Source organism: Rhea americana, unplaced genomic scaffold (genome assembly GCF_003343005.1).
Source record: "Rhea americana isolate MKP2758 unplaced genomic scaffold, rheAme1 scaffold_153, whole genome shotgun sequence".
In the NCBI taxonomy this organism is placed as follows: domain Eukaryota; kingdom Metazoa; phylum Chordata; class Aves; order Rheiformes; family Rheidae; genus Rhea; species Rhea americana.
The window spans coordinates 1,545,660-1,560,665 of NW_028185628.1; the positions used below are offsets into that span (position 1 = coordinate 1,545,660).

The window sequence follows — 15,006 nt, forward strand, 5'->3', positions numbered from 1 at the left end:
GAAAAGACAAGAGGCAATAGGCACAAACTGAAGCACAGGCAGTTCTGCCTGACCATGAGGGGGAATTTCTTCCCTGTGAGAGTGACAGAGCATTGGCACAGGTTGCCCAGAGAGGTTGTGGAGTCTCCTTCTCTGGAGATCTTCAAGGCCTGCCTGGATGCAACCCTGTCTAACATGCCCTAGGTGACCCTGCTTGAGCAGGTGTGGTTGGACTAGATGATCTCCAGAGGTCCCTTCCAACCTCACCCATTCTATGTAACCATCTGTGTAACTATCAGGATCATTAGGTGCTACTGTTTCATTTTACCTATCTTTAAAATCTACTGTGCTGTCCCTTAAATCACATGTCTTCAGTATAACTTTTTGCTGCTTCTGGAAATCTTCCCTATTTAGAAATCGTTAATGCCTATTCAGAGGCTTGAAATGAAAAGCATTGCCTGTCTGCTTTCTTAGTATATCTGTAAATGCACACTGTTGTTAGTAATAGCCTTGTCCAGAATAAAAAGCAATGGCCCTCGCTATAGCAGCAGGCATACCTACTTCCTTGCCTTTCTTCCCCCATAGGGCAGGCCTCCAACCTGCCTTCTTCGGTAAGTGCTTTGTTTGGTTATTTAATCTAGTCGTTCCGTCAACTTCCCTATTTTCTCCCCTGAGTTCACTCGGCTTTCCTATGTTTTGCGCAAGATGTTTGTGCAACTTTGTGCGGGCAGGAAGAAGTCATCTGGGGAACCAGTGCATTTGTTTTTGGCATCAAGCAAGGCTTTGAGAGTTCAGGTCTTTCTCTAAACTTACAAGTGGGTCATCTGATGCAGCGCACAGTGAGTTTCAGCAGTTATGAGCAGCTGTTTTAGCCTTCCCAAGACAATCTGCAGAAAAGCCACTTGGAGCTGAAGCTCTGTGTTGGCAAGAATTGCGATTTGAATTCAGTGACTGGTTCAACAAACATGCCTGAAAGAGCAGCTCTGTTTTTTCTTTAGTGAATTTCTTGTCTTGTTGTCTGAGGATCATCCTGTGATTAATCTGGAACTAGCAGGCTCCTRCAGTGTAGAGACATGTAAACTAACTCTGGGAAAGAAAGACTGTTATTTGCATTACACTTGCATCTTCCCATAACCTCTGCCTTGCATTCCTGGTCACACAAAGCATGTATCTGTGGAGCTCTGTGCTGAGGAGGGAGCTGCTCCCCTTCCTTTTCTATCTCTGCTCAACTGTGAAGACTGTTGCAGAGCCCCTGGCAGCTCTGTTGGTGCTGTCAGAGCTGTTTTATACTTGACATATGTGCACGCCACAAGCTTTCATCCACATGGAGAAAATCTGTTGAAGAGCTGCTTTTGCTGTAAGATCATTAATGCATCTCTCTCCTTCCTCACCTCAAGGCCTATTTACATGCAAGTTTTGCTTTTCTTGCTGCAGAGAAACATTCTTCGAAATACTTTTGCAATATTGTTTCCGAGGAGATAGAAGACCTTCTGAAAACGGAGGTTTGGGAAATGCGACTTTGTAACCATTCTCCTTGTAGTGAAAAATGGGATGTATTGTGCCTTTTTAAATGTTGATATTATGAATTTTCCCTGCTGGTCACTTTAGCTGTGTAACTARCTGCTCCTGGACTGGAAAGAAACTGCTGCTTCCCATGGTTCCAGCATGGTGCCATACACAGAATCATCCTTCAAATGGTTTATGATGCTTCTGCATCATAAATTTCTTTTGAGATGACAATGATGCCTCTTGCGCCTCTCTTTTTGGCGTTTTCATTCTTACCACTGCTTGTTGTACCATTTGTATTAGCTACAAATCTCTTTTTTCCTCTTCTGCCTTGCATGCTATATCTCTTCTGCTTAGATACCTACTTAGGCAGAAGCTGCTGTGCTTCCTTCAAGCTGAGATCCCTCTTACCCTCCTGTTTTGTTAGTCTTTTTCATCGAGTGGTTGTCACTTCCCTTCCCTGCATTCTCTGTCTTGTTACATTTATGCTTTCTATCTGACCTTTCTCCTGACATACTTCCATCCATTCTTTTTGTTAGTAGCATCTATTGAAATTTTTGAGATGTTTAAAAGCRCATTAAAATTATCATATGCTCTTTTCCTGTTTTTCCCATCCCGCCTCTCAATCTCTGTTTTAAAATTTGGTTCTTGTCTGTGTGATTGATAAAGATTTGAAAAGCTTTCAGTTGTGGAAAAAAGAAATGAAAAGACATTAACAGGAGTGAAGCTGTATATTTAGTGCTGGAGATCAAACATTAGCTCTCAATTCAGAGGAACAAGTCAGGTTTAATTAAAACTTATCAAAAAGTGATAAGAACATACTGAACAACTGAATTAATGATTTTGCTAAACAGCAAATTGAAAACAGTTACCTTACACTCATCTGTGTTTACACTCCAAAAAATTTAATTCTTTTTGTTTCCCTCCCTCAACTCCTTATTATTTGATACTATATAATTTCTCCTTTTTGCTGTATGATAGGCCCAATTCTGAAAATAAATACATGTAGCTCTGTTAGAGGTGGGAGGAGGTACAAGTTATCCTGTAATAGCTGCAGGTCTTGGGAATGCTATGCTGAATGTAGAGACTTAAGAAGTCCTTTGTGTGTGTGTGTGTGTGGTTTCCCCCCTCCCCAGTTTATCCAGGAGAAGGTTAAAGGGTGGAATTTATCGTAGTCTATAAATACCTACATGGGCAGGAGATCTCAAGCAGATCTTCTACTAGCATGTACGCAACTGGTATGGCAGCATATAGTAGCTGCCTCAAATTCAGGCTAGAAGTAAGTTATGAGTGTTTTTGAATTTGAATTTTGGACGTTTTTATTATTATTTGTTAATGAGGATAATTGACTTGGAAATCAATTATCTGCTGCCACAGTAGATAGGTTATCTCTGCTTTATGAAGGAGAAGCTGTAGTAAAGACGGGAGTTACGGATTTGCTAAAGGAGTTCGAGAATAAAATTCTGTTCATGTACAGAGAAGGGGTGATATTAGGCTCACACACGAAGATCAGGCTATGTAATTACACTGGTTTTTTTCAAGCCTAAAAATTCATTCCTCTTTCAGCATGGCAGTTGAATGTTGATCATTTTTWATGCAAATCTTGTCTAAAAATAGCTTCCTCACCCCCATGCATTTTTATTTGAGAAGAGCTGCTTTCTGGGAAGAAATGATGATTCATTTGTTCCAGAAAGCATGTGGGGGGCTTTTGTATTGGGGGCTTTAAGTGTGAACTAAGAGAGATGCAAGGTTTCTCTGTCACAATGCTGTTTTCTAGTAATATGGTGTAATGAAACTTGACACATTTTTTTGGAGTAAGTAGACTTAAATGCTYCAGGTCTCCTCAAGTTATTAAACTATGAATAATTTAAATGTGGGCTGTGGGTCTTGTCTATCCTGTCAAATCATAAGCAAACTTGCAGAACATCTTTACCTTTTAGTTATAAGCTGTTGCTAGCCATTTGTGAAGTAATTTTGTAACTTACCACTGACTGCTCGCATGTCTTAGTCTTCTGTTGCCTGCAATAGTAACAATAGTTTTCTTTTACCTGCAGAAAGCCACTACTCCTGTGACAAATGGAATTGTGCAAGATGAGTTTTTTGTGAGTTTAAAGATGAGCACCTACTTGGTAGCCTTCATTGTTGCAGACTTGAAAAACATCAGCAAAGAAACTAATGGGACTCTGGTATGTTTGTTCCCCTCAAAGTACCCTCTCGGAAGGGGGGGGGGGGGGGGGAACAACTTTCCCTCCACCCCCAGAAGCCTACGTGCCATTTACGTTACAAAACCCTTTTTACTATGTGTTGCAGTAGTGCTGCAGATACGCTCCTCTTTATACTCAGAAACCTGGTAGCTACATCCAGGACATTCTGCCCCCCACAAACTCTGCGTTAGAGCAAATTCCAAACAACCTGAAGTCAGTATTTAGTCACTTGAATACAATGGTTTAATTATTTTGTGTTTCTTTCCCCACCCCACCCCCTAGAGGTTCTGAGAATCTAGCAGTTGGTCCTGTTTAATCTTTGTCCTTAGCAGGGGTTTGGTCCTGCAAGGTCAGTGAGCAGTTCCTACAATGTATGCAATTACAGTAAGTAAATAAATAATAATACTAAAAGATCCTCCTTAATCTTGCTCACAAGAGGTGCAAGAGTTTCATGTGATTTTCATGGCTGTAGCAGGAGCTGCCCCTTTGTGGTGGTATGTGGGAATTATCAGTACCTGCCTAGAAAAAGCCAATGGGGTTAGTACTAATAGAGATTCAGAGGGAGAGGAAACTTTTAAAAGCTGTACTGAGCAGTGTTATCTTCTAGGCTAGCAAAGTAATACCATTGTTTGCCTAAGTCTCTTCAATCCAGCATACAGAGGTAAAGATACTGGGTTTGTATCAATACAGTTTCCTTCTGACTTGGACAAGTTATTGTAGTTATAGCTTAGTAAGATGGGCTTTATTCAGTCCAGCTTGAAGAACTGCATCCCCACCATGACCCTGTTCCCTGCCCSTATGACTGCTATTCAGGTCTTTAATTAAACTTGTTTTCTGGCCAAAGCATTTAGCCTGCTCTTTACCAAGGAGAATATTAACAGTGTACCAAAACTTTCATGTTTGCAGAGAGCCTGAAGAAACTGTCTATGTGGTATGCTCTTCTGTGTTCCTAACAGAGATATTAACTTGCATGGATTGTTTAGCATTTTCATGTCAGTATTTTGGAAGTATTTTGTGCCAGAGCAAAGAGCATAAGAGGGGAAAAGAAGACTGAATGATGTGTTCTGGCTGAGGGAAGGTGGTTKCATATGCTGCTCCTCCGTTCTGACCATTAGAAGCAATAAAAGACTATGAGAATCATGTGGGTCTCTGAGCCCCCTAAGCTTTAACCAAGCTAGGGAAGTCCGGCAAAGTTTAGAAGACACCCATGCCCAAGGGATCTAGCAACGTGTAGGAGTGCTGATCTGCTTGGGGAGAGAAAGCACAAGAATGATCATAGCAAATCAGGCCAACATCTCGGTGGTGGGATGTTCTGCTGCCAACAGTGGGTAATCGGCCTGGAAGACTGTAAAAGGAGGGCACGCATATATTGTTTTTCTAGAGATGCAGTTTCAACTTCCAGCAATTTGTGGCCTGTAGAGACAAAGAATCTGAACTAACCAGTTCCCATAAAATGAGCTTATTGTCATGGATGTTATAATGACAAGCCTGAACTYGGAGTGTGTGAAGTTGCTTTATGTTGATAATGTAGTGGATTTTTTTCCGAAAGATCCTAGATGACTTCGTTTTTTTGAGCTTAAAATTTGCTGCTGATTAAGTCTTTGTAATTCCAGCAACACTAGATTAAATCTCTGCTGCTATGTACTTGGTTTTGATCTGCTCAAAAATTAAAAGTGCACCCTATTCATCTACTTGAAATGTTACTTGTTCTTGGATTCATAGCCTAAAGGGAGGCCAGCTTAAGGGTTTTCTTGTTAGTAGTTTTGTTGATTTGAGGGTATATGTGCTAGAGTTGAAAATATAAAGGGGAACAGAAAAATTAGTCTCAACATTTTTTGTGCATTTAAACACACCTTAAATCTGGATGAAGTGGGTTCTTGTTAACTGATCAACATTCTTATTGTTGTAGCTACCTTGGCATGAGTGAAGGGAGAACTTAAATTTTCAACTTTTAGGAAAGCTTTTTACACTGAATCTGATACTACCCCTGCCTTAGGGGCAGTAATGATTTGATGCAAATCATTAGTTCTTGAGTGAATTTCTTGCGGATGGTATTAGTGTTGTCATAGTGATAACTGAAAATTACAAATGAATCAAGGTTTGCAGGGAGGATCAGTTAATAATGGGATGTGGAAGGGGAAATAGATGAACTTTTGTTTGTGCAAACCCTTCTTGAGGAACGTCCTAAAGGTGTCATAAAACAGCTGATAGCCTTGYACTGCCCTTGCCTACACTTCTGTTAATTGGATAGGCTATATGTTCTGTATGTAGCAAAAATCTTCAAAGACAGCTTGATAATCAGGGTTTGTAATGTGTGTCCCCCRAAGGTGTGCCCCAGAATTTGGTCCTATCTGTTGCGGGGGTTTTTGCCTGCTTCTCTTTTACTTCTAGAGTTTTTGTGGCTGTACATTTTAAAATATTTTCTTTTCTGTTTGGATTAGGTATCTATCTATRCCATACCGCAGCATCTAAACCAGGTTGGGTATGCTTTAAACACGACAGTGAAGCTTCTGGAATTTTATCAGAAGTACTTTTTAATGAATTATCCTCTTGAAAAAATAGGTAAGACATTTCTGAACTTTGCCTTTTTTAAATAGAAAAAAAAAAAAACTCTAAAAACCTGTAATGAACTCTGACAAATACAGGAAAATGTTCCTTTCTTCAAGATGTGCTAAAAAGATAGATAGCATAAAACATCTCTGAAATAAGACTCCCCAAAAATTATTTTAAAAGTCGACTAAACATTTGACTGAGCAATAGTGTTAAGTTGGTCCCTAAAATGGAAAATTGTGAGCTTTTTGACTCCAGATTGTTTAGACTTTTATGTGACATCAAAGGAAGAGTCAGTGTCCTTTTAAATGTGACATGCTTGGATAGGGAGATATAAAACTCTTGTCTGTGAGGCGTGTACACCTGTTTGTTATCTGCAATCTGACTTTCCTGTGTGTCTGACTGGGAGAGTTCTTAAATGCAGCCTTCTAAGACCACTGCCTTCAGTAGTAGCAGCAGCAATTCCTGCTTGCTTGTGTTCACACAAGATCTTTAGACAAGATTTCTGTAGTGCTTTGAAGTTGTTTGTTATAGAGTATTGCTAGAGAAACATGGCTATAAATYTACAGGGCAGCTTGTGTTTGAAAATGAGCCATAGGATATAAATAACAAGGTTTTTAGGGCTTACGTAATGCAGTCTGTAGACTTAAAATACAGAATTGCTTTAATTAATTATTTTCAACAGTAACCCTAGCCTCTTTCAAATCTTTTCCAGATCTGGTAGCTATTCCTGATTTTCAGTCAGGTGCTATGGAAAACTGGGGCTTGATCACCTTCCGAGAAACGGCTCTCTTGTATGACAACAAAACCTCTTCAGCAAGGGATAAAAAGCGAATAACTGCAGTGATAGCTCATGAGCTGGCACATCAGGTATTGGATCATTGGATCCTTTAAATGCTTTTTTAGAAAACAGTCATCTTACATTTTAATTCCCTTCCTGCTCTCACTGTGACTATGGTGCATATTGTATCTGTTTGGAGTGCCGTATTACCTCCAGTACAAAAGGCAGAGTACAGCTCTTATGACCTATGTACTGAGGTGTTCATACAAAGGCATTACTGTGGTTTTGACTAATATATATATATATATATATATATATATATATATATATATATATGTTTTTTTTTGGCACGAGATTCTTCATAAAGCTGAGGAGTCACTGTACTCATTTTGTTATTTCATCAATTTTAGTGAGTGTGTGTCTTTTTTATGGAGAAAAAGGATTGTTTTTGGTCTGTCGTAGTGGTTCGGCAATCTAGTAACTATGGAGTGGTGGAACGATCTTTGGCTGAGTGAGGGATTTGCTACTTTCATGGAGTACTTTGCCATGGAGGAGATTTTTCCGGAATTACATTCAGTAAGTACTTCGTATAACTAGACTTGTATGTTTACTAAGATCAGATTTTTAATACTGACCACAGAGGACTGATATTTATAAACTCACACGTAAACTTTTTGTGCACCATTTAAACTATGCTGTATTTCTTCTACATTGGCACTTGATAATACTGGAGGTAATATTGTCTTTTTTATTAATTTTGTTTTTCTCTAACACTTGTTAGTGAAGAAATGTGCAGAAGTAGCCTACATGCAACCTTTCTTTGTTACGTAGCTAAAATATTCTCTGCAAAATAATGGTCATTCAAAGCTGTGCCTGTATACCAAATTATAACTTAATCTATGTACTGAAAGTCCAAGCGTGTTGCTGCCCAAGTTTGTCAGTTTTCAGTTTTCCTGGTAGGCTTGGGCAGCTCCAGAGATATGCCTGAAGTCATTCTTATCTTGTCATCATCTTGGTACCTCCCTATGTGTAAACCAATTTGGGATTCAGAGACTAAGGACTTGGTGTAATAACGTGTTATGRTTCCACCCATGAATTCTGATAACTTTGAATTACACTAACAGTACAAAGCACTAACCCACAAGTGCTCTCTTTATGAACATGGCTGAAGGAAGCTTTTTGATGTAGTAACCTAAAGATGTTTTCAAAACTTACTCAGAAACTGAGTGACCTAGCTTTTTAGGCCTTGGATAACATGAGGGATTCAAACATAATCTTTCACCTCCAAGGAGGGAATATTGGCTACTGTGGATGGTAAAGCAACTTAATCATTGAATAAAGGCTGAGAAAAAAATACTAATGGGACTCAAGGGAGAGAGCAGTACACAGAATATAATTTGCCTCCTGATATAGAGATACTTTTTTAGGAGAGAACAGTTCTAGGCTCAGCTTCTGGGACTGCTTACGCAGTTTGCATTAGAGAGTCACTGGATTAAAAAGCCTAAGTGGCTTTTTTCCTGCATGCAGAACTGAGCCCTTCTCAGCATCCTGGCTGTTTAAGAGCATGTCAGCATCTAGGCTCGTAATTTCCCCCAAGTTACTGTTTAAGGAACTGGGACTGATAACTTGGTTCTGTAAATTTCTTTCTTGAAGCTGGGTGTYCTAAAAGTTTGTTCATTTGGCCTAAGTTTGTTGTGTTGATGCCTGCCTGCAAGTGTGGTTATATAGCTGTTCTTGTTGGGCGCACACATAGTGAGAGGAGGACACAAAATTGGTCTGCTGTTTTAGGAGGCACTTGTCATAAAATGTGTTTTGTGCTTCATTTTGAACTGCCTGATAAGCTGCCTTCATCTACATATAATTTCACCACATGGTGGTGCCAAAAAGTGTTTTATTAAAAGTAAAAAAAAAAAAAAAAAAAAAAAAAAAAAAAAACACCACTCAAAACTTCTCCATTCAGCAAAAATAGCTTTAAAATGTTAACCTTTTTAAAGAGCATCTCCATTGTCTTATATGCTGGTGTATGGTCGCTTTTTGGTAGGGGAGAGGTGAGGTGGGGTTTTTGGTGATGAGTTCCTATAAAGTGGTAAGATTCATTTCTATTCTGCAGAAACTAGAGAGAAGTATGTACTCAATTCTCAATGAAATGTACAATGTATTAACTTCATTATCTTCATCCTAGAAGGAAAGACAGAAGCATCTTCGGTACTAGGATCATTAGAAAAGACRGTGTTCACATGCACACAAATATCATTATTTCACTGCAGGCTTCACTTTTAACATTAAAAGAATGACTTCTTTAGTATGCTTTATAATCCTTGCCTTCCATAAATGAACTGAAAACATTTTGTGCCATATCTGAAATTTGGCGGATACTTGCTTGTTTATTAGCTACCTGTATCTTCTGTAGTACTGAAGATATTTTTAGCTGAGATAAGTACTCAAGGGTCTGGGTTACAGTGCAAATTCAAGATTGAGATACCACTGCTAAAATCTGGCCGAAAGAGGTAGATTTCACAAGTGGTACTCTGACAATACTTTTACTGCCTTCGTTGGCCATGTGGTTAGCACAGTTTTCCTAAGGACAGGGGAGCAGACAGCTATATGCTAGTGGAAGAAGAGGACAGGACAAGTTTTATTGTTCTTGCCGTGTGTGTTCTAGCTTCTCAGATGCTTGTAAATGTTTCTCTTCTAGGATGAAGATTTCCTAAATCTAATTTTTAAGGCTATGATGAAGGATTCCTTGAACTCTTCACATCCAATGTCTTCTGCTGTTCAGTCTTCGCAACAGATTGAAGAGATGTTTGATGCACTTTCTTATATAAAGGTAACTTCAAAATAAATCTTTGGAAAGTGATTAGCTATAGTAAAAAAAGGATGTGAGATTGTGAGTAAGTAGGCATATACTGACAGTCATTTTGGGATATTTTACACGTAGCACAAAGAGTCTTGTTCCCAAGGATATTTCAGTAATGTTTCTGAGCAGCTACATAATTTTTCATTAGGAAAAGATTATATGTACTTATCTGTGTCTTAAACAATATATTTCTGCTTGGTGCATGCCTCAGCACAAAAATAAAATACTCCTAAAAACAAAAAGGGACATCAGGCAAAACAAAATGTCCGACTAGCCATGTATTCTGTCTTGGATAGCAGACTGTAACAAGTGCTTAAGAAAAGAGTAACGAAAAGGCAGGTATCAACAATTTTTCCTCTTTATTGTACCTGCTTTTAAAAATCAATATTTTTGAGACTTCCTGAGGTATAGATTTGCATCTGGAATTTCAGTTTGACAGCATACCTGGTTTTCTGAAACTTGATTTATTTCTGTTTCCAGTKTGTAGTGAGGTTTGTGCATGTAGTTTCTTTTTAGAGCTTCACCTGAGCCTTACTCAGGAAAACATGATGAGAGCAAATACTTCTATTTGCCAAATTTTCACCTGTATTTTCTCAGTCTTTAGATGCTGTATCCTATGCTTTTGGTAATATTGGAAGAAAGCCTTTTCTCTTTGATGGGTTAGCTCTYGTTTTTTCATGTTGTTTATATGTTCCTATTGTCCAACAGGAAACCTTGGGACAGCAGCCGCTCCCTTGCGAGCAGTCTAATGCTGCGTCTTCCTCTGCTCTGTGCAAGGCAGCTCCCCCAACTGTTTTGGTTTGTCAAGTAGTTCCCTTTTTTTGGGGGGCTTCTGGGAGCTACAAACCTTGCATGATAGTGCTTGTAGTAGTGTAACTTCAGAGATAAATTTGTTTCTTTGATCAAAACTCTATAATTTCAACAGAAATATTCTAAAAGTAATTGGGCCAGAGTTTCAGTCAATTAGTAAAACATTACATTGGGACATTTCTACTATTTTATTGCTATCAAATCTTTCGCAAGGGTATCTATATGCACCTTCTTGATGGAGACATAACAACCTAGATGTTTGAGTTTAGGAGCGAACCAAAGAAGTTTTGGCCTTTGACCATAAGAAACAAGTTTCATGTTGCTCCTCTGTTTTGTTTGAGAGGTTTTCATTGCATTGTTTTTTCATTCATACATGTCATCTTTGTATTCTACTGTTCTTAGCCCTATATCTTCACTAATACTCTTGGTAATTTGAGTAGAAGGACGCTCGCAATGTAGACCCTAACCAGCTAATGGGGACTATTACTGAAATTCACAGCTTGCTTTGTTTTTACTCTTCTACCAGGTGACACAGGTGAATAGATGTCCTTTGCATTTTATTGCCYTGGAGTAGAAATTGCTATACAAAATTATTTTAGTCTGGTTTTGCAAAGTACAAATAACCTTAATGCTCAAGGGTGGAACTGCAATCCGCCTGGTATAGCAGTACTGTTTCGGAGCATTTGACAGTAAATACTCCTGAGAGAGCCAGAAAGTAGAGTGTAGCTTAAATATGCATGCATGCAAGAAAGGAAAGAATGTCCATATTAGTAAAGCTTGTAGTAAGGGGTATTCCTGCCATTTCATGAGTAGATGAGATTAACGTTGTTCAGGTCAACTTCAGTTTCATCCAAGATCACAGAATCACAGAGTGGTGGTTGTTCAAGATGCTACTTGAATTCTAGCGTTTTAATGTGAAATCTGTAAAAAACATAAATGTTCTCATGAAAATCTTGCCTTTAACATTTTCTTAAACCTTTCTCTAAAATGCATTTCACAGAATGATTGAGGTTGGAAGGGACCTCTGGAGATCATCTAGTCCACCCCCCCACCCTGCTCAAGCAGGGTCACCTAGGGCATGTTAGACAGTTGCATCCAGGCAGGCTTTGAAGATCTCCAGAGAAGGAGACTCCACCACTTCTCCGGGCAACCTGTGCCAGTGCTCCGTCACTCTCGCAGGGAAGAAATTCCCCCTCACAGTCAGGCAGAACTGCCTGTGCTTCAGTTTGTGCCTATTGCCTCTTGTCTTTTTGCATGGGACAACTGAAAAGAGTTTGTCCCCATCTCCTTGACACCCTCCCTTCAGCTACTTGTACACATTGATAAGATCCTCCCCCCCTCAGTCTTCTCTTCTCCAAGAGGCTMCAAACAGACCCAGCTCTCGCAGCYGTTCCTCGTAGGGCAGGTGCTCCAGCCCTCTGATCATCTTCATAGCCCTACGYTGGACTCTCCCCAGTAGCTCCATGTCTCTCTTGTACTGGGGAGCCCAGAACTGGACACATTTTATTATCAGAAAAGTAAAGTATACCTTTAAACTTTTTAAGGACTATGGCTGCTCATCTGCATTCAGTTGTATAGTGTGCAATTCTTCAAGCAATTTATTGATTAATGATTGTGAGGTAGCAGTTTCCAGAGAAGGGCAATGGCTTTCAACTATGTGAAAACACCTTTCTATTTACATGTTCCTGGCTACTTTGAAACCATAACTGAAGATAATATTCAGTGTTTTGCAGAATTAGCTACTTAATATTCTTGTTTACTAAAACATGCATGTATTTTAAACACTGTCAAAATGTACTTCTTTGGATTTCAGGTTGGTAATATATCCCCCCCCCCCGCCACCAAAGATTTTGGTTTTTTGATTGAGCTGCAAAAYGTATACCCCTCAAACACTGTCTCACAAGTGCAGTTCTGTTACTACAGGTGATTATTGCTAATGAAATATGACAGCCAGAAGAGAGACTTCAATAAGAAAGATTAATTTCACCATTTTAGATGATGATAATTAAAAAAAATCCAAAAATTAGCTTTTTTTATAGCTTTTTAATGGCTTTTTTAGAGGTTTTGAGATATTMAAAAATATTTTCTCCCAAAACAACTGAGTGTTAAGATAATTATTCAGATGATAATGTTTGGGATAAAATCTACCAGATTCAGATGTACACTCTTTTACTATGACAGTGCCATCACAGTATATACACACAGTGTATGMTCTGTGTCTATACTTCAGAAGATTCCATAACTTCTCTTTAATTTATATTATATATTTTTTTTCTTTCCCAAGGGTGCTTCACTTCTGTTGATGCTGAAGCACTATCTCACTAAGGATGTTTTCCAAGCTGGCGTTGAGATATATCTGCATAATCACAGCTACAGATCCACCAAGAGTGATGACTTGTGGGACAGCATGAATGAGGTATCCATCTTTGATGCTCTGTTCTTGTTTTTYACAGGTGTGCTGTGGATTTTGATTTATTTCCTTGTTCATATTCTTTTTTTAAAGAAAATACACTACAGATAGATACTTCAGAATTTTTGCTTGTGGCAGTCCTGTGTTCCATCATACACAGGTGAAGATTCCTGTAGCTTCTAGAACTCCATTCAGTATTGTCCTAAAGCCTCTAGGGAGTTCATATGCATTACCATATCTACCACGTCGGGACATGTCAGCATCTCTAGACTTCTGTTGTTAGGATGTTAGGGCTGGAGTAAAATGACTCATCTTTAAATGTGGGACTGTACTTTACTTTTATACAAAAGCTGAATCCAAATTCCTTAGATAGTGAGCATTCTAAGATGTAAATACTATTTGTGTAACTTTGTTTCAGTAATAGCTTCTGTTTCAGTGAGTGGAGGTGGAATTGCAGGAAAACAGACTGTCAGGGACCACTGAGTCCAACAGCGTTCAAATGGGAAGGAAGGCAGAAGGCTGTATTGGARTAAAGTGTGTTCTAGTCTCCGTTATGTCAATTAAATTATTAGTATTATCATGGATTTGGTTTCCTTTTGGATTGTTTTCCATATTTATTTTAGAAATAAAAATCTGATACTCGACAAGTTGGCTGGATATTCTTCCCTTTGTTCATATTATTTAGGTCAAAACTGAATATGTGTGAAAATTTCAATCATAAAAACAGCGTTTTCTTTAATTGTAGATTTTTGCTGTCTGTAGACCAAAATGTTTTTAAATCTTACCTTCCCACAGAAGTTGGGAGAAATTGTAATTGGAGAGGAGATGAGAAACTTGCTGCAGCTTAAAAAATCTATCACACAGCAAATAAGCTTTCTGTTCACCTCATCTGGAAGGAAGGAGAGATGAAATAATTGTCATGCATTTTGTCCTGCTTTCAGTGGAGCCAAGAGCTGCTTTGGTGTTAAGATATGTCAGTAAAATCAACTATTGATGTGGTAGAAATATAAACGTGTCATTTCTAATAGAATTAGTTTGATTAGCTGATTTGGGATATCTTCTATTTTTGAGTGAAATTATTTCAGTGGCTCTAACTGTGGCACACAATTTTACTTACCTCGAGCTAGGATCTATGTAGATTAGAAACAAATCTTTTTGCCTTTGTGGATCAAATTTTAATACAGAGAGATGAAAATCAGGCAAGTAGACTAAAAGCAAATATCAGGCATGATTAGTTTCATAGTCTCTTAATGTTCCTCTCATCATCTTTCAGTATTATTTTATTTCTTGACTGATTGGCATTGACCTTAGAGTTCCTGGTGGTTTCAAAATAATATTGGGAAGGAAACAAAAAGATAATGATAGAGGGAAGTGAGAGGAGTTAAACCATTCAGTACATCTTGGGAAATTTAAAAAGGGATTACGTGATGTAATTGCCCATGATAAGAAGAGTCTCATTCCAGTGACCAGCGTATTGGAAGTGGTCAGAGGAAGAGGATTTAGCCAAATTCCAAAAACTTGTAGTTTTCAAGCTTCTATAAATTTTAAACTTTTAAAGAGAATTGCTTCTCTGGAATTGAAAACCCTATTTATGCTTGGGTGGCTTTCTGTTTTGTTTTTGTTTGTGGTGGGGTGTATGTGTGCATTTTGTGTGTGTGTGTGTATGTCATTCTCTCTGTGAAAGTAGTGAAATCATTTACTATGAAGGTAAATCATACATGTTACTGTAGGCTTGGATAGAGAATGTGAATTCAATTCACTGGGCCAAGAGATGCTGACAAGGACAACCAGAGAAAGACATAGGGTGAATTGGTACAAAAGTATATGCAACTTGAATAATGATGTTAATTTTCTTACGTTTCTGTTAACTCCACCCAAAATGCATATTTTGTAAGTAAAAGGACATACT

The 15,006-nt window shown here is 38.5% G+C and overlaps 1 protein-coding gene across 2 annotated transcripts in view; it reads left to right on the forward strand.

Moving 5' to 3' along the window:
• Nucleotides 1-15,006, forward strand: part of LNPEP (leucyl and cystinyl aminopeptidase) — a 66,168-nt gene that overhangs the window by 34,176 nt on the left and 16,986 nt on the right. For both annotated transcript variants that reach the window (XM_085299749.1, XM_085299750.1), the window contains 6 exons: nt 3,540-3,671; nt 6,131-6,251; nt 6,955-7,109; nt 7,483-7,596; nt 9,716-9,847; nt 12,972-13,103. In XM_085299749.1, the coding sequence (XP_085155875.1) occupies nt 3,540-3,671; nt 6,131-6,251; nt 6,955-7,109; nt 7,483-7,596; nt 9,716-9,847; nt 12,972-13,103 (786 nt within the window). The remainder of the gene's footprint in view (nt 1-3,539; nt 3,672-6,130; nt 6,252-6,954; nt 7,110-7,482; nt 7,597-9,715; nt 9,848-12,971; nt 13,104-15,006) is intronic.